Source organism: Carcharhinus amblyrhynchos, chromosome 28 (genome assembly GCF_965287045.1).
Source record: "Carcharhinus amblyrhynchos chromosome 28, sCarAmb.v2.hapA, whole genome shotgun sequence".
In the NCBI taxonomy this organism is placed as follows: Eukaryota; Metazoa; Chordata; class Chondrichthyes; order Carcharhiniformes; family Carcharhinidae; genus Carcharhinus; species Carcharhinus amblyrhynchos.
The window spans coordinates 2,788,769-2,810,745 of record NC_137351.1 but is presented as its reverse complement, the minus strand read 5'-3'; the positions used below and the strand labels follow the sequence as shown (position 1 = coordinate 2,810,745).

The window sequence follows — 21,977 nt, the reverse complement described above, 5'->3', positions numbered from 1 at the left end:
TCTTGACTGCTGTGACAAATCCCACCACTGCAAAGGAAATAGACATTTTAAAACAAACAATTCATTATTCTAAAAAGTCAATTTGCACCCCCTCCCAATGCTAGCAGATACTTGAAAAAAAATTTCAGGATCCAGACCTGCATCTTTGTTATAATCTGATCAGTGCTTCCTTGGGCAATGCCCCCATGTACTGAGTTTGGTTGCAATTCAGCCATTAGTTTTGGAGAATTGTTTACAAACAGACTAACTAACATTACCTCCACCCTCCAGGGGCAGAGAGAAAAATAATTCCAAACTTCTGTTTTGTATTCCAAAATGGCTTTATAATCTTACCCCAATTTTAATATCATTCAAGTGTTGACAATTCTCGATTGTATAGCTCATCTTATATACAAGCTTACTGATGACGATGACTAATTGCAGCTGTAGGTTCAATACATCTGTTCTTCCCCAAGATGCAGAAAACACAAAGGAAAGTGAAAAGAAACCCAGCAAGAATGATTTAACTTAAAATCTAAACCCCCAATGATGGCCAAGTGGACAAAGATGGCGTCCAGTGACACACTGAATCAGAAGACCTGGAAAGTCAAGTTTAATTCTGTACTCTAGTCTCCTGACCTCAGCGAGGATGAGTGTATAGATGCTGAATTTGCCTCTGAACTCCAGGATTATCAATAGGTATTCAGTGGTTTCTCCAAATGCACAACAGACATCCGGCAGAAAAATGCTGGAAAATTTCAGCAGGTCTGGCAGCATCTAATTCCAGCATCTGCAGTAATTTGCTTGTATCCGGCTGAAGAGACTGGTTCAGCTGCTATGTATGTCATGACTGAACAGTTGATTTCATTTGTTAAGGCATCCTCTGTTCTCATCTGACATATAGTTAGGTAAATCAGGAGAAAGTGAAAAACCTCTACCTTTCATCTTCCTTCCATTAAGGGCAGCACAGTGGCTAGCATTCCTGCCTCACAGCGTCAGAGACCTGAGTTTAATTCCGGTGACTGTGTAGAGTTTGCACATTCTCCCCACGTCTGTGTGGGTTTCCTCCAAGGTTAAAGATACGCAGGTTAAGTGGATTGGCTATGCTAAATTGCCCCTTAGTGTCGGGGATAAACATGTGTGGTTGCAAGGATAGGGCCTGGGTGGAACCGTTGTTGGTACAGGTTCAATGGGCTGAACGGTCTCCTTTTGCACTGTAAGGATTCTACAATTTCTAAAAGTTGCTGTCCTAAATTCTGGTATTCTTAATTATGATCAGTATGGTAGAAGTTTCAATCTATTTTGCACCAAAGGAGTTCTTCCCAAATATATTAAATGGAACACAAGATGTCATCTGACACTTTGTCTGCTGCAGATTCTATACATAGTACCAGTTTTGGATTACAAGTTTGTCTCTGGATATGTAATCAACTTCTGTGCTTTGTCCAGGTGTCTCCAACATTAGTTTAAATCATTCTAAGGTTGCCTGTTCACCGTCAATCTCTAACAATTGACAAAGTAAAAAATGTCACAATTTGTTAAGTGCTTAATTTATACACTTTATTTATATAACCAGAAATTTACAATAAATCATCTTTAAATCCTTTAGTGTTCTAATAAAGTTCTAAAGGATTTGAGCCAATCCTGTTTCTGGTCAGTAATAGCATAAAATGAAGTACAGAAAAATATGATACAGATTTATTTCTTGTGCATGATATTAAATGCATCTAAAACAATGTTATGTATACTTGAGCACTAGCAAAATGAAACCAAAATCATGCCCAAACTATTGTAATCAAGAAATGAAGCTGAAATCCCTGCAATACCTGTGTTAGTAAAACCTGTTTATTGTTTCGCTCCATCAACACTTGCTGTGACACTTTTTGCCTCAATTTGATTCCTAAACCTTGAACACAAACAGAAATTCTACCTTTTAAAAGAAACAATATACCTTTGTTATAAGACCACAACACATCTAGCCCAAAGTAAATGACATTTTCAGACACGTTGGAGAAAATTAAAGGGGGACATCCAGTAAGTTCTTCCGTTCTTTTGGGGGTGGGTTTGGGGGGAGGGTAGAGGGGGTGTCTCTTTTGATCCTAAACAGTTACTGTAGGGAAGCAGCTGTTAAAAACTGTATCATAAACACATTCAGAATGCGTTTACAGTAAAATTCATAGACGGCATAATGTCCACTGTACAAAATGTTACTATCTTACAAATCCATGATCAGTTTCATTGCTCCGCTGAGATCATGTCAAAGGGGGAGGTGGAGACTTTTAGCCCTTTCCCAAATAAAGGGGCTATTCTCTTTAAAGGGCAACTTCTGCTGACGAGAGTAATGGGTTAATGACACATTTAAAATTAAATAAAATAAAAATAGTTTCATGTTGTACGAGGCTCATCTTTGCACAAATTGCTCCAAATTATAGCTTTTAATTATTAGCTGCATCTGCTTGGCGATGCCACCGATCATCTTCCACTCCAGAATCATATTCTTCTTCAACAGGTTCCTTGGATGTGGCTCTAAACACAAGAAAATATCTAATCAGTTAAAAATGATTTAATTGAGGAATCTACATGTTAAAAAATGTCCTTCAAAATAAGTGACACAGCAGCAAAACATCTGCTAGTGAAATCTAACATTTATTTGACCCCTTTTATCTGGTGTTGTCACTTTCATAGAATCCCTACAGTGCAGAAGGAAGCCATTCAGCCCATCAAATCTGCACCGACCACAATCCCATCCAGACCCTATCCCCAAAACCCCATGCATTTACACTAGCTAATCCCCCTGACACTAAGGGGCAATTTAGCGTGACTGATCCACCTAACCCGCACATCTTTGGACTGTGGGAGGAAACTGGAGCACCCAGAGGAAACTCACGCAGAGATGGGGAGAATGTGCAAACTGCACACAGACAGTGACCTGAAGTTGGAATTGAACCCACGTCCCTGGTGTTGAGGCAGCAGTGCTAACCACTCTACCACCGAGCCGCTCAAATACCTAAAAGTTACAAGAAAGAGGGTGCAACAAAACAGATTTCTCAAGCCCAACGTACTGCTGCCAAACTGTAGCTACCATTCATTGTCGGATTTACGTAATGCTTGATAAAAAGTTGTCCTGCTTACTCTATGTGGATGTATTTCAGCTCTCCTTTAGGCCAACAGGCTTAGGAGAAGCAATGATTCAAGTCCAGCGTCAGCAATGTCTGATATGTTCCCCCCACCCCACTCCCAAAAGGTTAGGTGCGAAGCTTGTTGGGGGTGGGTGGGGTGAGCAGGGAGACACTATAGCAAATACTGATGTCTGCTTTCAGGACAGAAAATATTTTACAAGCTATAAAGAGCAACTAAAAGCATGATAAAACACGGTCTCATAGCAACCAACTTCTATTAACAGCCAAGGTAAATGGAATTTTATCAACTGACAACCCACCCAAGACAACAAATGAAATTTGAAAGAGCAGGTACAATGACAAATGAGCTCAAGACATGTTTAAGAACCAAGTTTCCCCATGGCTATTATGTCGTTACCAGAATTAATGATCTTTCAGCTTGGTTGTTCAGCAGATCAGAAAACGTTCCACTGCATGACTCCTACAAAAGGATTTGGTCCCAGGTCCTGCAGGAGAAATTATCCAGTCTTCTGGGCTAATTAGTGGCCTTCAGATCTGATTTATGATATTTTCCCTACATGAATTCAGCATGGAGTTAGAGAAAATGTACTGCTACATTTCCTCAGGAACTGTACTCTACTAAATAAATGACGTTAAAAATACACTGTGGGCAAGTTATTTGCTGTGAGAAAGGGCTTAGCCAAACTATCCCACATGCTTGAGGGAGAAGGGAAGAAAATAAAGCACAGTCTTGCACTGGAGGCAAATGAAACAACACTTAAACAATAAAAGGGAGATGTGATTCAATAGCCTCCAATGCTATGAAGATGCTGTTGTTATATTTTTGCAGGAATCTGAAATGTGTTTTGACTTTGCTTTTTTTCCTTTTCAGCAGCATCTGGAAACGTGCACGGGTTACAAATAGCTTACTCCAGTTTGTCAGGACTGACAAGCAAGTGGGTATAGAACTTGCATAGTGTTAGATACTGCCATAGTATGGCTTTCAGGGAGTTCACTGGGATAAACTGTATCCTTAAAATGTGTTATCACCAACAATGATCTAGTTTAAAAAGTTTTTAAAAGTTTCTTTATTAGTCACAAGTAAGGCTTACATTACACTGCAATGAAGTTACTGTGAAATTCCCCTAGTAGCCACAGTCCAGCGCCTGTTCAGATCAATGCACCTAAACCAGTACGGCTTTCAGAATGTGGGAGGAAACCAGAGCACCTGGAGAAAATCTACACAGACATGGGGAGAACATGCAAGCTTCACACAGACAGTGACGCAAGGCGAGAATCGAACCTGGGTTCCTGGTACTGTGAAGCAGCAGTGCTAACCACTATGCTACCATGCTACCTCTAGTTCTGCAGATAATTAAAACGAGCTAAGTTTAAATAGAAGCTTTTACCAATTGTAAAAGTGATGCGCTCTATATTCAATGACACCAACATATCAGAATCTTACACAAATTTTGTACCTCCCAAAGCAGATTCTGTCAGATCCACATTTTATCCAGAACTACATAAATTGAAAATTTACCGTATGTATGCAGGTGGTTTCTTTCCATCCACAATGTCTTTGTCCACTTCCACGGCTACAATGTCAGAATTTGGCACCTCAAACATTGGCTCCAACAGCAACTTTTCCTGAAAATGCATTTTTTTGTTTTCATGAGTTAGCTTTACCTCACCACCCAGCACCCCCAGAAAACAAGTAACCAACCATCTAAGCCCCAAATTAGATTTGCTTCTCTTTGGAACTTCTGAATATTTACACTAACTTGAAGGACAAGCCCACAGCAAGGTACTTCTTTGATGCCGCATATTGAATAGGCCCTAACATCTCCAAGCATGGCTCCTTGTCAAATGTTGTTTGATAATGTCTTGGGACTTTATGTTAAAGGAGCTACATAAGTGAAGTTGTTGCTTCAACAACCCTCCCTTTCAAACAGAAGGATGAAAAACTTTAAAACATAACTTAGTGAGATTTCACAAAGCAGCAGGGATATTAGAAAAATTCTGTCACTCACTGCTTACTGTATACTCCACTACAGTAATCTGCACATGATAAATTTCACATTTGTTTTTAAAATATGTAACTACTTGATGGATCTTTTTCATTCTGACATTAAATAGATACTCTACATTATCCAGTCAGGAGATTATATTTTCAAACACTCTTCCTAACTCCTCACTCTTAATTAAGTTGTTAAAAAAACAACTACCTTGTAAACTAGCCCTTTTTTAAGTAATCTTTTTAGCAACTTACCATGATTGACCTAAGACCCCGAGCCCCAGTCTTCCTTTCCAGAGCAAGTCGAGCGATAGCTCTCAAAGCATCCTCAGATACATTAAGATCACACTATATAAAGTATATAAGAAGCACGTCAGCAACACCAAAACAAATCTTCATTTCACAAATTATTGCCTCCAAATATTTTTTTAAAAGTAAAATGGTTAGATTCAAATTGTAAGACTCAGGGGAAATCATTTTTTGAAGAGGCAGGTTTATATTTAGCTCCAGTCTTTCAATTATTAATTATCACCCATTGTTCACCCAATGACATCTCTGGTATCATTCCTTGTACGTTTTTAAGTAATAACCTTTTGACCGATTCAGATTATTTCCATTGATAACATGGCTGAGAGGTAAGTTTGTAACCTATTGCAGTTGTATTATCTGGCAACATGAATGTCTGGAGAGGTATGCGGTAATGTGTTGGGAGGGCAAACAAAGCAAGGGAATAGTCAATACATGGGAGGAAACTGTGAGTAGTAGAGGAAGTGGAAGACCTTGGAACGCATATCAACAGGTCCCTTAAGTTGGCAGGACAGGTAGATAAAGGTGGTAAAAGAAACCATATGGAATGCTTTCCTTTATTGAACAAGGTATAGAACACAAAATCAGGGATATAATGCTGGATCTGTAAAAGACACAGGTTAGGCCAAAACTGGAGTTTTAAGTATCATTCTGATCACCATATTACAGGAGAGACACATTTGCTTTGGATAGAGCACAGAGGAGATTTACAAGAACGTTGTCAGGGCTGGAAAACTGCAGTCACGAGGAAAGATTAGGTAGACTAATGTTGTTTTCAAAGAACAAAGAAAGTTACAGCACAGGAACAGGCCTTTCGGCCCTCCAAGCCTACACCGACCATGCTGCTCCACTCAACTCAAACCCCCTACACTTCCAGGGATCACATCCCTCTATTCCCACCCTATTCATGTACTTGTCAAGATGCCCCTTAAAAATCACTATTGTATCCGCTTCCACTACCTCCCCCGGCAGCAAGTTCCAGGCACCCACCACCCGCTGTGTAAAAAACTTGCCTCATACATCTCCTTTAAACCTTGGAACACAGAAGGCCGAGGGAGTGACTTGATTGAAGTGTACAAAATTATGAGGCGCCTAGATAAAGTAGATAGTGAAGAATTGCTTCCTCTAGCAGAGAGGTCAATTGCCAGGGGCACAGATTTAAGATAAGTAGAAGAATTAGAGGGGATATTAGGAAAACCTTTTTCAACTAGATGGCAGTGGGTGTGTGGAATGCACTGTCCAGATTGATGATTCAGAATCAACTCATTAAAAATGTACCCAGATCTACATCTGAAGTGCTGTAACCTGCAAAGGTGCTGGAAGATGGGCTCAGAACGGGCAGCTAGCTTTTTTTTGGCCAGCTCAGACATGATGGGCTGAATAAAAACATATGAACTAGGAGCAGGAGTAGGCCACCTGATCCCTCGAGCCTGTTCCACTATTCAATAAGATCATGACTGATCTTTGTGGACTCAGGCTAAATGGCTTCTTCCTGTGCCGTAACATTTTTCTGGTTCCACGTACTTTTTGATCAGTGAACTGCTATTCTTGGCCAAAGCTACCTGAACCTTGAAAAGGACAAGCAGTAGCTGGAGTCCAGATGGCACTTTTGTGCAGCTGGCACCAGAAGCAAATTACATAGTTGTCCTGCACAAGGAATTTTAAGGAGATATTTCACATTAAAAATATTCAAAAATCATGCATAATTAAGGGACCAGTTACCAATGGAAATCTTTAATCATCTTAAATTTAAGCTAACAGTAGTTCTCAGATGTTTTAAATATTTTATAAGACAAATTGTAAATGAAAATGAGAAAATCTGCATTCCAATGAGGAACGCAAAAATGATCCAAGGAAGGTATATAAATGGACCCAAGTAGGTTTGTTAGATGGGCTGAGGCCATTTCATTTCTTCCCTCTAAGTGTCCCATAGCCTAATAAAACAAAGATTCAGATTAAAAAGGAAGCCAACGTATTTTATCAGGTAGAAATATTAAGTCACCCACTAGCAAATTCAGAGAAGAATCAAGATTAGCGGTTCCTACCTTATCCATACTAAATAAAGCCTGATACTGTGGGACCACAGCGTTTCGAGGCTCTGTTAGAATTCGCACCAACGTGTCCTCATTTAAGCTATGCAGAGGAACAATCACAGGCAGACGCCCTACAAATTCTGGAATCATTCCAAACTCTATCAGGTCCCGGGCCTCGACATGGCGAAGTAACCTGTCCTTTTCTTCTAACTCTTGAATAGTATTGTTATCACCACTTGTGTTCGCTAAATCAGCAGCTGCCGCCGCCCTTCTCCCTTTGCCAAGATTTGAGGGGGTGCCAAATCCAAGGTACTGTAGAGATAGAGACAAAATGTGAATGTCATGCCGGAAGTTTACTAATGCATGCAAATTATTTACTTTGGCAAAAAAATTTCAAAAACTCCATTCATAATAATGAACAGTTTAATTATGGTTGTGTTGACAATTCAATCAATGCCCACAAATGGATATTATTTATATGATTTGACTTCCCTTCCCTTAAATGTCTTCCTAACCTCCTTGAAGGGTTAAGTCTCCAACATATCACTATCATCTTTACAAAATAAAATCAGTGGTTTCTGTAATCACTTGTGTGGAGATCATTCAAAGACAGGATCAAGTGCAGCTGTGAAAAGTTACAACCAAGTAATCTGCAGACATTAATTCTCTGTAACCACACATGTAGGATGACCATTTGTTAAAGATTGCAAAGAGGGGAAAGAAATGGAGAAATGTGAACATTGGAAATCTGATATAGTGTCAACGAATTCTCAAAGCTAAGATATATGGAGAACAAGTCATGGAATCCATACCTTTTCATTCTTTCTCCGGCTAATAATCCTGTCCAGACCATTGAAAGCACCAGATGCCACAAATAAAATATTAGTAGTATCCACCTGAACGGTCTCTCCTCGCAATTTCCTCGAATTCTTTTCTGGAACGTTTACAATTGTCCCTTCAAGCAGCTTCAGTAGCCCCTACATGGAAAAAACAAAAATTAATTATTTAAAACTATATACACACCAGGTGAATTAACTTTTCATTAATTCATGGGTGGTGGACATCGATGTCTAGGCCAGCAATTATTGTCCATCCCTAATTGGCTTTGAGGCAGTAGTGGTGAGCTGCCTTCTTGAACCAATATAGTACACGTGGTGTAGGTATGGCCCAGTGCTGTTAGGGAGGGAGTTCCAGGATTTTTACCCAGTGACACTGATAGAATGGTATAGTTCCAAGTCACAATGGTGAGTGGCTTGAAAAGGAACCTCCCACTTGTCTGTTGCTTTTGTCCTTCTCGTCAGGAAGGTGTTGTCTAAAGGAACCTTGTTGAGCTCTTGCAGTTGCATCTTATAGATGGTACAAACTGCTGTCACGGTGTGTCAGTGGTGGAGGGAATGAACATTTATGGATAGGATGCCAATCAAATGGGCTGCTTTGTCTGAGATGGTGTCAAGCTGCTTGCTTGGAATTCCATTCATCCAAAGGAACTGTATTCCATCACACTTCTGACTTATGTTTTCCAATTAGTTGACAGGCTTTGGGGAACTACTTGCTGCAAGATTCCTAGCCTCTGACCTGCTCTTGGAGCCACAGTATTTATATAGCTAGTCCAATTCAGTTGCTGGTCAATGGTAACATGGGTGCATTTGGACCTGGACTGCATCTAAGGAGTCATGAATGGTGCTGAACATTGTGCAATCATCGGTGAGCATCCTCAGTTCTTCACTTAAGATGGAAGGACAGTCATTGATGAAGTAGCAAAAGATGGTAGGGCCTAGGACATTCCCAGAGGAACTCTTGCAGTGATGTCCTGGAACGGAGATAAATGACCATTAACAAATACACCATCTTCCTTTGTGCTATATACGACTCCAAGCAGTCTCCAGTTTTGCTAGGCCCCACGATGCCACACTTGGCCAAATGCTGCCTTGATGTCTAAGGCAGTCACTCTCACCTACAGAGTTAAGCTCTTTTTTCCATGTCTGAATGAAGGCCAGGAGCTGAGTGACCCTGGCAGAACCCAAAGTGAGAGTCAGTAAGCAGCTATTGCTGAGAAAGTGCCGCTTGATGACCTCTCCAATCACTTCAATGATGATCAAGAGTAGAGTGATGGGGCAGTATTTGGCCAAGTTGGATTTGTCGTTTTCTCTGTACAGGTCATACTTGGGCAATTTTCCACATTGCTAGGTAGATGCCTGTATTGTAGAATTGTTATTGAATTCTAAATATTTCAGCTCGTGCTTCTCTACTGTTACATTCTGATAGCACTTCCAACTTAAATGAAAAAGATACAAACTTAGCAGTTAACCACTGAATAGCACTCCCAGGTGACCATTTGGCTGATCAAATCTATGTTGGCTTTTGAAGATAAATCCTAACAGTTTCACTGCATTATTTTCTCACTCAAATAATTAACCAAATTTGCTTTTGAAGCTACTATTAAATCTGTATCTACTACCATATTAGGCTGTCCATTGCAAATCCTAAACACATGTTGCTGGAAAATGTTTTCCTCATTACTACTAATACTACAACTCATCTTAACTCAGCATTCTGTTAATTAATGCTTTAACCAATTGGAATAGTTATTCTTTATTTTCTCTATAGAATCCTGCTGTGAAGAATGAGGCCATTTAGCTCATTGAGTCTGCACTGACCACAATCCCACCCAGGCTCTATCCACCTAATCCTATGTATTTACCCTAACAAGTTTCCCAGACACTAAGGGGCAATTTAGCACGGCCAATGAACCTAATGAACACGTCTTTCGGACTGTGGGAGGAAACCGGAGCACCTGGAGGAAACCCGTGCAAACATGGGGAGAATATGCAAACTCCATGCAGACAGTGACCCAAGCCAGGAACCGAACCCGAGTCACTGGCGCTGTGCTAACCACTGCGTCACCGTGCTGCCTTTAAAAATGGCATGGGCTTGTGTAGGACGTGAACCCGGAACTGCTTCCATTCTTATAATATTCCCTAAGCAAGAACTGTATCCCTAGACCAACAGGCCAAATGCAGCAGCGTAGGTAATCTAGCCCATCTTGATTTTAAAGACATCTCTCAGATCACCTCTGAGCCATTTCTGCTCTCCAGCCTACCCCTATAATTGTAATCCTTCATTCCTGGAATCATTTAATAAATCACTTCTGTAGCATCTTCGAAACCTGCATTATCCAAAATTGGACACAGTCCTCCAGCTGACGCTGAACCAGTGTTTTACATAGGTTTAGAATAATACCTTGTTTTTTGTACTTCACATCGCTATTTATAAAATCCAGGATTTCATATGCTTTAGCAACTGTTTTATTAACACATCTTGGCACCTTGTGCACAAACAACACACAAAAGCCTATTTTCTTACTCTCCTTATAAAATTTGACCATTTAGCTTGCATTGTTTTTCATCACTTCATTCTTCCCAGCAAAATGTTACCATACACTTTTCCTTCATTGAATTTCATCTGCCATGTGTCTGCCCATTCCACCTGACTACGCCCTCCTAAAATCCATTTCTCAGTGTTTACTACACTTCTAAGTTTTGTCTCAGCTGTAAGTTTTGAAACTGTGCCCTTTGCCCCCCAGTCCAAATCATTAAATGCACATCAAAAACAGCTGTGGTCTTGGTACTGAAGCATGGGCAATTCCACTGCATATATCTCCCTCCAATTAACAAAAAACATTCAACACAACGGTTTCCTATCCCTCAGCCAACTTTCGGTTCATATGAACATGCAAATTAGGAGCAGGAGTAGGCCATTCATCCTCGTGAGCCTGCTCTGCCATTCAATAAGATCATGGTTGATCTGATAGTGGCCTCTACACCACACAGGGCGGGACACTGGCAGTGATTAGCACTGCTGCCTCAGTACTAGTGGGTTTAATTCCGGCCACGGGTCACTGTGTGTGAACTCTCTTCGCGTCTTCGTGGGTTCCCTCCGGATGCTACGGTTTCCTCCCACAGTTCAAAGACGTCCAGGTTAGGTTGACTGGCCATGCCAAATTGACCCAAGTGTTAGGGAGTTTAATGGAGTAAATATGTGGGGTTTGGGGAATAAGGCCTGGGTGGGATTGTGGTTGGTGCAGACTCGATGGGCCAAATGGCCACTGTTTGCACTGTAAGGATTCTATGATTCCACCTATCTCTGATAACCTTAGAATCTTGACTAAGTGAGTCAATCTACTTCTGTCTTACAATTATTAATTGACCCTCTATAGCTCTCCAGAGGAGAGAGTTCCAGAGAGTCCTCAGAAAAAAATTCTTCTCACCTCTATCTTAAATGGGACAACCATTATTTTTAAATTGTGTTCCCAATTCCAGTCTCTTCCACAAAGGGAAACACTCTCTCAGCATCCACCCCATCAAATCCCTTTAGGATCTTTTTGTTTCAATAAGATCACTTCGCAAAATTTTAAACTCCAATGGATAAAACCCCACTTTTTCCAACCTTTCCTCATCAGATAACCCCCTCCGCCCAAGGTATCAGACAAGTAAACTTTCTCTGACATGTACATCCTTTCTTAAGGAAGGAGACTAAAACTTCACACTACTCCAGATGTGGTTTCAGGAAACACTGTGCAATTGTAGCAACACATCACTGTTTTATATTCCATTCCCCTTGCAACAAACAATTTTCCATTTGCCTTTCAACTCACTTGCTGCAGCTGCATGATTCATGTACCAGGACACCCAGATCCCTCTGTAACTCAGTTCCATTTAAATACGTGGCTTTTCTATATGTCCTGCCAAAGCACACATGTTCAGATTTTCTCATAATCGACTCCTTCCGCCAAACTGTCACTTAACCCTGTGCAGATCCTTATATTCTCTTTACAACTTACTACCTTTCTGCCCTCAGCTAATTTGACAACCATACATTTAGTCCCTTCTTCCAAATCATTGACACAAATCATAAATATTTGAGGCCTCTTTGTCATTTCTTGCCAACTTAAAATAAATGCATTTATGCTTACACTCTATTCCTGTTTACTAATCAATCCTCTATCCATGCTAATATATTACCCACTATACCAAAAACTCTTATTTTGCATTGTAATATTTGATATTTCATCTTTCTATTACTAGATCATAGAAACCCTACAGTGCGGACAGAGGCCATTTGGCCATTCAGTCTGCACCGGTAACAATCCCACCCAGGCTCCATCTCTGTATCCCCATGTATTTACTCTGCTAATATCCCTGACACTGCAGGACAATTTAGGTTGGCTAATCCACCTAACCTTTACATCTTTGGAATGTGGGAGGAAACCAGAGCATCTAGAGGAAACCCTTGCAGACACGGAGAACGTGCAGGCTCCACACAAACAGTCACCCAAGGCTGGAATTGAGCCTGGGTACCTGGCGTTGTGAGGCAGCAGTGCTAAACGCTACACCATCATAACACTTAGTCGAACATGTGGTTCTTTATCAAACACCCTTTGAAAGTCCAAATACACAAACTGTACTGCTCTCATTCAATATCTCTATTGCATCATCTAAAAACTTAATCAAGTTAGTCAATCATGATATTCTCTCAACAAATCACAGCTAGTTGTCTTATATTATATTATTTCTGCCAGATTATAATATCATCTCTTCATTTAGTCAACTTCTTTATTCATTGCAGGCAAAAACTAAAAATGGGAAACCAGTATATAACGATAGTCAATTATCATGTCACATGTTGAAAATAGTTTACATAAAAATATGTTCCTATTAGCCTATTTGTACAATTGAAATCACTCATCACTTGCCTGCTGAACACCTTCACCACCCACATCACGTAGTTGATGAATCCCTGGCACGCTGCCAATCTTATCTACTTCATCCAAGAATACTATTCCTGCAGAAGAATGGATATCGATAAGACAACAGCCAACTGAACACAAGGTCCCACAAACAGCAATTAGCTAAATGAGCACAGCATCTGGTACAAATGCTGGCCAGTACACCAGGAGAATTAAAAGTGCTTTACGTGAACCTGAGCAAGTAGATGAGGTCATAGTTTAATATATCATTCCAAAGACAACATAAAGCAGATCCCTCACAGTACTGTATTGAAGAATAAGCCAAGGTTATTTGGTCATGGTTGCAATCAGGTTTAAACCCATAAACATTTAATTTTAAGCTTAACTGCAAAGAAAATTGGACAATGTAATTTATCTCCAGCTCCATCAACATACATCCAATAAAGTACTTCTGAATTTTAGTTACTGTTGTAATGCAGAAATTGTGGCAGCCAAGATTGGGGCAAATAATTTGGAGAATAGAGCAAATACCATCCAAAAGGTAGATGAGCTAAAAATTGAATTAACTGCATTCTGAACCTGCAAGCGATAACAATATTTCAGGAGGAATTAACCCTGCAGTAATGGACAATTCAAATATCAAATATGACAAATCATCACGCGAGTTAGAAGGGCTTTGGCTCGCTGGGCTTAGGCGAGAGCAGGCTTACAGAAGGTGAGAGACAGATTTCTACCTTTGGGCACTTACAGGAGGTTGGGACATGGTAGGGAATATAGGGAGGAATGTAAGTTGCGTCAGGTGCCACATGTGGGAGTTCCTGGTGGTGTCACGTGTCCCCAAGGTCCACATCTGCAGTAAATGTTTAGAACTGCAGCGCTTGAGGGCCCGGGTCAGGCAACTCGAGGGGCGGCTGGAAGATGCGTTTCTAGTCAGGGAGAACGAGGAGATAATGGCTGGGAACCATGAGCAGGAGGAGGTCTCAAGGGCTGAAGAGAAGGGAGGATGGACGACTGTTAGGAGGGGAAAGAGGAAGAAGAAGAGTAGTCGGGGTCCCCCGGCCTCCCCAGAGGCCCCCCATGGTTCGTCGACAGGGGCACAGAAAGATAGGCAGGAGGAGGTGACTGACTTAGAGGGACAGAAGGGGGCTGGCAAGGTGATAGTGGTAGGGGACGGGAGGGTCAGACGTATCGATAGGAGGTTCTGTGGACAGAGGCGTGACTCCAGGATGGTGGTCTGCCTCCCTGGAGCAGGGGTCAAGGATGTAACGGACAGGGTAGAGGGAATTTTGAAAGGGGAGGGGGCACAGGCTGAGGTCATAGTACATGTAGGGGAGGGGGACATAGGAAGGAGGAGTAGGGTAGAGGTCCGTAGGCAATTTAGGGAGTTGGGGGCCAAACTAAAGAGTAGGACCTCTAGGGTGGCACTCTCTGGGTTGTTGCCCAGTACCAGCAGGGCAAAGAATGACGAGATCATGCAGCTGAATGCATGGTTGAGGGATTGGTGTAGGGTGGAGGGCTTTACTTTTGTGGATCACTGGGAGGTGTTTAGGAGAGAAGGGCAATTGTACAGGAGGGGTGGGGAGAATTTGAACGGGAGGGGAACTAATGTCTTAGCGGGGAGGTTAGCTGGGGTGTTTATGAAGGGTTTAAACTAATATGGAGGGGGGGTGGGGAGGTGGCTGGGAGAGAGTCGGGTGAAAGGAAAAGTATCAGGGAGAAGGAGGTTCCGAGGGACACTTGTGGGTTGAACTGTGTCTGTTTCAATGCTAGGAGTGTGGCAGGGAAAACGGATGAGATTAAGGCCTTGATGTTTGTGAGGCAGTTAGATGTGGTGGCTGTAACAGAGACATGGTTAAGAGAAGGGCAGGACTGGCAGCTGAATGTTACCCTGGAAATTATAGGCCGGTGAGTTTGACATCAGTGGTAGGGAAATTAATGGAAAAAGTACTTAGGGGTAGGATGTATGAGCATTTGGAGCGTTGCGGTCTGATTGGGGATACGCAACATGGCTTTGTTAGAGGGAGGTCTTGCCTTACGAATCTGGTGGAATTCTTTGAGGAGGTGACAAAAACGGTTGACGATGGGAGAGCCGTTGATGTCATCTATATGGATTTCAGTAAGGTGTTTGACAAAGTCCCTCATGGTAGGCTGGTAGAAAAGGTTAAGGCGCATGGGATACGAGGTCAGGTAGCTAGGTGGATTGAGAACTGGCTGGGTAATAGGAGACAGAGGGTAGTAGTGGAGGGGACTTTGTCCGGCTGGAGGCCAGTGACCAGTGGTGTGCCGCAGGGCTCAGTACTGGGACCTCTCCTCTTTGTAGTATACATAAATGACTTGGAAGAGAGCGTAGGTGGTGTGATCAGCAAGTTTGCTGATGACACCAAGATGGCAGGGTTGGCGGGTACCGAAGTGGATTGTGAAGTGATACAACAGGATATAGATAGGTTGGTGCAGTGGGCAGATAGGTGGCAGATGGAATTTAATCCTGACAAATGCGAGGTGATGCATTTTGGAAGGAATAATGTAGAGAGGAGCTATGTGATTAAAGGTAGACAAATTAGGAGTATAGAAACACAGAGGGACCTGGGAGTGCAGGTTCACAAATCCATGAAGGTTGCAACACAAGTGGAGAATGTTGTCAGGAAGGCTTATGGAATGCTAGCCTTTATAGGAACGGGGATAGAGTTTAAAAGCTGCCGTCTAATGCTTCAGTTGTATAGAACGTTGCTTAGACCTCATTTGGAGTACTGCGTCCAGTTCTGGTCACCTTACTACTGGAAGGACGTGGGGGCTCTGGAAAAGGTGCAGAGGAGGTTTACCAGGATGTTGCCTGGCATGGAGGGGCTGGGGTACGAGGAAAGGTTGGAGAAACTGGGACTGTTCTCCTTGGAAAGACGGAGATTGAGGGGGGACATGATAGAGGTATATAAGATACTGAAGGGAATAGACAGAGTCAGTAGTGAGAGACTGCTCCCTAGGTTGGTAACAAATACAAGAGGACATGATTTAAGGGTGAGGGGGGAGAGATATAATTTGGATATGAGAGGAAGGTTCTTTATGCAGAGAGTTGTGGGGGTATGGAACGCGCTACCGAGTAGGGTGGTGGAGGCGGGAACATTGGACTCGTTTAAGGTTCAGTTAGATAGGCACATGAGTGAAACGAGGATGGAGGGTTATGGTAGGGGTATTAAGTAAGGGTTAGAACCTCGGGAGAGACCGGAAAGGCAGGCTTGTGATTAACGTTTTTGTCTTTTATTCCGCAGGTGGAGGTCCACCTTGTTGTCAAACGAGGGGCATGCACACGGTGGGTTGTGCGTGGGCTACTCCTGGAGGTTCCAGGAGTGGCCTAGTACTTCGTGTCGGTGTGTGTGCTTGATCCTGGACTGGTAGAAGGGCGCCGCAACAGCTCGGTGACTAGCACTGCTAGCTGTGCAGATACATGGATTTGGGCCTGTGTCTGTGGGAGTTTGTGCATTCTCCCTGTGGATGCATGGGTTTCCTCCGGGCGCTCCGGTTTCCTCCCACACCCCAAAGATGTGCTCTTAGGCTGATTGGTTTTACCAAATTGACACTATTCTCCCCTGAATCTGGCTAAGTCAGGGGTTCTATTCATAGACACGCAGGGTAGAATAGGTGTAGGGTGATGCGGCGGCGCGGGCTTGTTGGGCCGAAGGGCCTGTTTCCCGTGCTGGGTTGTTCTTTGTTCTTTGAGTTGAGAGCTCAGAGGTTATGGGTTTACTAGCTTACAGGTTATCTCATTGAACTAGCATTGCAGAGTCCTGACCAAAGATTTGGAGACACCAATTCAAATCGCACCACAGATGATGAGAATTTAAATTTAATGAGTTAAAAAATCTGGAATGAAAAGTAGCTTGAGTGATGGTGACAATCCATCTAGAAAACCCATCTAGATCACAAATGTTCTTTAGCGAAGGAAATGTGTTGTACTTCCCTCAACTGGCCTGTGCATGACTCCAAAGCCACAGCAATGTCGTTGACTTTTATCTATCCTTTGAAATGACCTAGTTAACCATTCGGCTCTATACAGAAAGGCAACTCACAGCCACTTAAAGGGCAATTAGTAACAGGTAGTAAATGCTGACTCTGCAAGGACTGCTCTTATGCCATGAATGAATAAAAAAGTTCGTTTTTGATCAGATAAAACAGCAGAGAAACCTTGCCTCTGTTCTTTAAATCTCCCATGAATTTGTGCTTTATATTTGTAGTTCATGAAATAACTTACATTGCTCAATAAGTTCCTACTTGAAAAGATGCCAAAGTATACTAGCAAATGCATCAAGTTTAATATGTCTATTAAAGGGTGAAACAACCAAGGTCCTTCCATAACTTGAGAGAATAATTTGATAACATTAAATTGTAACGACTGTTTACTAATTTAAAAAGAAATTACTATGGCTGTTCTGCCTGAAGGCAAATTGGCTCACATCAGTTGTCCCATATTGCTCCATCCTGTGCCACTCCTTTCATTTGCCAGTAACTTCCTTCAGTTATCAAGCCATCGATCATTGATATTTGCTTCCTTCTGCTTTTTCCCCTGAAATCTTCCCTCCATAATGCTATTGACAAATTTGTTTCCTCCCCCAGTTTCTGTCTTTTCTTAATGTTTAACACATTTTTTGTTCATGCACTCTCCACAGCACTTCGTCATTTGTTACTTCTGTCCAGCAGAACTTTTCTAGTCTCCTCCAAATCCACATTTCAAAACTTTTAGCAAGTTGGTCTCCTCCTCCTACATGGTCCAAGCCACACATCTGTAAACAATGCTTTAAATCAAGCTCTTCAACCAAGTTGCTTTTTCATTTGTTTATTCAACTTTTCAGTTAACAAATATCTTTTTTTAACCAAATACAGCCTTTCTGATGTTATCCTGGTTCTTGTTTTTTTACGTACCGCACATGTTTCCCAAATACTTGAATTATTGCACCTGTTCTAGTTTTCTTGTATGAATTTTTATTGGTGATTTTGAGATACGCATCCCTTTGGTTTTGTCAATGTTCACTTTCATTCCTAAGTTCAGATCTGTTGGCCGTGATTCTACCATCCCAGTGATAATTTTTTAAACACAGCAGGTCGGGAGAATTGCATATCAGCCGATTAGCGGAGTTCATGTGAGCATTCCAGGCTCAGATATCTGGCAGTGTCGCTGGAAATCAGCTGGGAGACAGGGTCAGCATTAAATAGTATTTTGCATACTATTTAAATGCTATTAGCAGGCCGACGACTGAATTCTCTGTGCCTGCTAACAGTGGTCCACTTTGGTAGGAATAATGGTAGGAAGGACTATTACTTACGGGGCGAAAAACTGCAGCAGGCGGCGGTGCAGAGGGACCTCGGGGTCCTTGTGCATGAGTCGCAAAAACCCAGCTTGCAGGTGGTCAGGAAGGCGAATGGGATGCTGGCCTTCATAGCGAGGGGGATTGAATATAAAAGTAGGGAGGTCTTGCTGCAGCTGTATAGGGCATTGGTGAGGCCGCAGCTGGAGTACTGTGTGCAGTTTTGAGCGCCGCACCTACGCAAAGATATTTTGGCCTTGGAGGGAGTGCAGAGGAGGTTTACTAGGCTGATACCAGAGTTGAGGGGGTTGAGCTATGAGGAGAGGCTGAATAAACTAGGCTTGTACTCGTTAGAGTTTAGAAGAATGAGGGGAGATCTCATTGAGATGTATAAGATGATGAATGGGATGGATAGGATAGAGGTGGAGAGACTCTTCCCGCTCAAAAAAGACAGTAGGACTAGGGGGCACAGCCTCAAGATAAAGGGGGGGTGGTTTAGAACGGAGTTGAGGAGGAACTTCTTCACTCAAAGGGTGGTGAATCTCTGGAATTCTCTGCCCGTTGAAGTGGTGGAGGCTGCCTCGCTAAATATTTTTAAGACCCGGGTTGATGGGTTTTTGATAAGAGAGGGGATTAAGGGTTATGGGGAGAGGGCGGGAAGGTGGAACTGAGCCGCGACAGATCAGCCATGATCTTATTGAATGGCGGGGCAGGCTCGAAGGGCTAGATGGCCTACTCCTGCTCCTATTTCTTATGTTCTTATGTTCCCACCCCACCAGACTGGCTGTCTCCAGCGGGTTTACAGTGGCTCCCTACTTTCGGGGAGCTAGCGGTCTGATCCCATTGCAGTGAGGGGGAGGGAGGCAATTGAAGTCCCTCCAAGGAGTTGGGCGGTGGGAAGTGGTACCCCCTAGCACTGCCCAAGGGGCAAAGTGCCCATGCCCAGGGGACATCTTGGACCTGCCAATGGGCATGGGACAGTGCCAGCTGGGGGCAATCAGTGGTGATAGTGGGGGGGGGGGGGGGGGGGGGGTTCTGCTACTACTCTGCCATTAGGTTCGATGGGGACAGGACGGAGACCAGCGATCGGGCCAGACCGGGGTTTGCACTGCAAGGGGCATAGGACTGGGACAATTCTAATCTGAACTCCGATCGGAAAATACCAGCATGAATTATTCCAGTTTGCTCATGAATTCAACACTTAGAATTTTTTTGGGGGAACTCCAGCTGTTGTTACTCATCCAGATACTATTTCTTGTAATCCTTCCACTATGCTTACTACCAGAACTTTGTCATCTGCAAATCTAATTGATATTTATCCCTGCCCCATATTAATATCAGATTGTGTGTCAATATATGATTTTAAAAAATAGCAACACATACACAATGACATGCTGTGGGGACACTACTTTTTTTTTTAAAATGGGACAGTATGAATATTTGAACACAAAATGAAACTTGGCCTAGACAGCTTACTTAATTGAATGATTCAGACTTGAAGTTTATGATGAATAAAGTTAATTGCCTGCAAATCCTACCTTGCTGTGCTTTATCCACATTATAATTGGCATCCTGCAGGAGCTTAGCCACAACTGATTCAATGTCTTCACCGACATATCCGGCTTGGGTCAGTGTAGTACAGTCACAGATGGCAAAGGGAACCTCTAGGCACCGGGCAAGAGTCTGGGCTAGCAAAGTCTTACCTAAAATAAGAAAAATCTTATTTTTACCACATCTACCAATTTTACAATTAACCATCACCATCCAAAGCATGGAACAAGTGGTACTACATCATCAGTTCTAATACATACGCTGCAACAGGAAAGAACACAGTGTACAAAGGAAAAACACCATATAAAAAGTCTACTAAGCACTCAAAATTATGCATTGATAAAAAATGCTGATTTTCAACAATGTATTTTAATTAGAAGGGGATGTCAATGCAATGATATGGTGTTTAAAAGGAAATGTAAAGTAGTCCGAGATTACAACCATCCATCTGCAAGAACAGCTATGGACACTGAAATGGTCTTATGCAGAATCAAATCCATTCCCACTTGAGAAATCTGAGTCCTCACTTGTTCAAGAACTCATAAGAACATAATAAGAACATAAGAAATAGGAGCAGGAGTAGGCCATCCAGCCCTTCGAGCTTGCCCCGCCATTCAATAAGATCACGGCTGATCTGTCGTGGCTCAGTTCCACTTTCCCGCCCTCTCCCCATAACCCTTAATCCCCTCTCCGATCAAAAACCCATCAACCCGCGTCTTAAAAATATTTAGCGAGGCAGCCTCCACCACTTCAACGGGCAGAGAATTCCAGAGATTCACCACCCTTTGAGTGAAGAAGTTCCTCCTCAACTCCGTTCTAAACCGCCCCCCTTTTATCTTGAGGCTGTGCCCCCTAGTCCTATTGTCTTTTTTGAGCAGGAAGAGTCTTTCCACCTCTATCCTATCCATCCCATTCATCATCTTATACGTCTCAATGAGATCTCCCCTCATTCTTCTAAACTCTAACGAGTACAAGCCCAGTTTATTCAGCCTCTCCTCATAGCTCAACCCCCTCAACTCCGGTATCAGCCTAGTAAACCTCCTCTGCACTCCCTCCAAGGCCAAAATATCTTTGCGCAGGTGCGGCGCCCAAAAATGCACGCAGTACTCCAGCTGCGGCCTCACCAATGCCCTATACAGCTGCAGCAAGACCTCCCTACTTTTATATTCAATCCCCTTCGTTATGAAGGCCAGCATCCCATTCGCCTTCCTGACCACCTGCTGCACCTGCAAGCTGGGTTTTTGCGACTCATGCACAAGGACCCCCAGGTCCCTCTGCACCGTCGCCTGCTGCAGTTTTTCGCCCCGTAAGTAATACTCCTTCCTACCATTCTTCCTACCAAAGTGGACCACCTCACACTTGCCAACATTAAATTCCATTTGCCATTTCCTGGCCCATTCACCCAGCCTATCTAGATCCTTCTGCAGACTCTCCACACCCTCCGCACAATTTGCCGTTCCCCCAATCTTGGTGTCATCAGCAAATTTCGACACTCTACACTCGGTTCCCTCCTCCAGATCATCTATATAAATGGTAAAAAGCTGAGGCCCCAGCACCGACCCCTGGGGCACTCCACTAGTCACCATCCGCCAATCCGAATAGCACCCGTTGACCCCCACTCTCTGCCTCCTATTTGACAACCAATCCTCTATCCACGCTAACACCCTACCCCCAACTCCATGTCCCTCGACCTTCTGCAATAACCTCTTGTGAGGTACTTTGTCAAACGCCTTCTGAAAATCTAGAAAGACCACATCCACCGGCTCTCCTCTATCCACCGCCCTAGACACATCCTCATAGAACTCCAGTAAATTTGTCAGACACGACTTCCCTTTAATGAAACCGTGCTGCATCTCAAATGACGTACAATTTTGACAAGACTTGCTGAACTAAAACAAGAACATTGCAGTCAGTGGGGTCACTGTAAAGCCTGCG

The 21,977-nt window shown here is 42.8% G+C and overlaps 1 protein-coding gene across 2 annotated transcripts in view; it reads right to left on the bottom strand.

Annotated features, from left to right (window-relative positions):
* Window positions 1-1,513: 1,513 nt before the first annotated feature.
* The window catches only part of clpxa (caseinolytic mitochondrial matrix peptidase chaperone subunit Xa), a 50,987-nt gene continuing 30,523 nt past the window's right edge, over window positions 1,514-21,977 (bottom strand). For both annotated transcript variants that reach the window (XM_080214446.1, XM_080214447.1), the window contains 7 exons: window positions 20,030-20,194; window positions 13,204-13,292; window positions 8,264-8,428; window positions 7,464-7,763; window positions 5,368-5,460; window positions 4,639-4,745; window positions 1,514-2,505 (listed from right to left, as the gene is read on the bottom strand). In XM_080214446.1, the coding sequence (XP_080070572.1) occupies window positions 2,415-2,505; window positions 4,639-4,745; window positions 5,368-5,460; window positions 7,464-7,763; window positions 8,264-8,428; window positions 13,204-13,292; window positions 20,030-20,194 (1,010 nt within the window). In that variant the 3' untranslated portion in view covers window positions 1,514-2,414. The remainder of the gene's footprint in view (window positions 2,506-4,638; window positions 4,746-5,367; window positions 5,461-7,463; window positions 7,764-8,263; window positions 8,429-13,203; window positions 13,293-20,029; window positions 20,195-21,977) is intronic.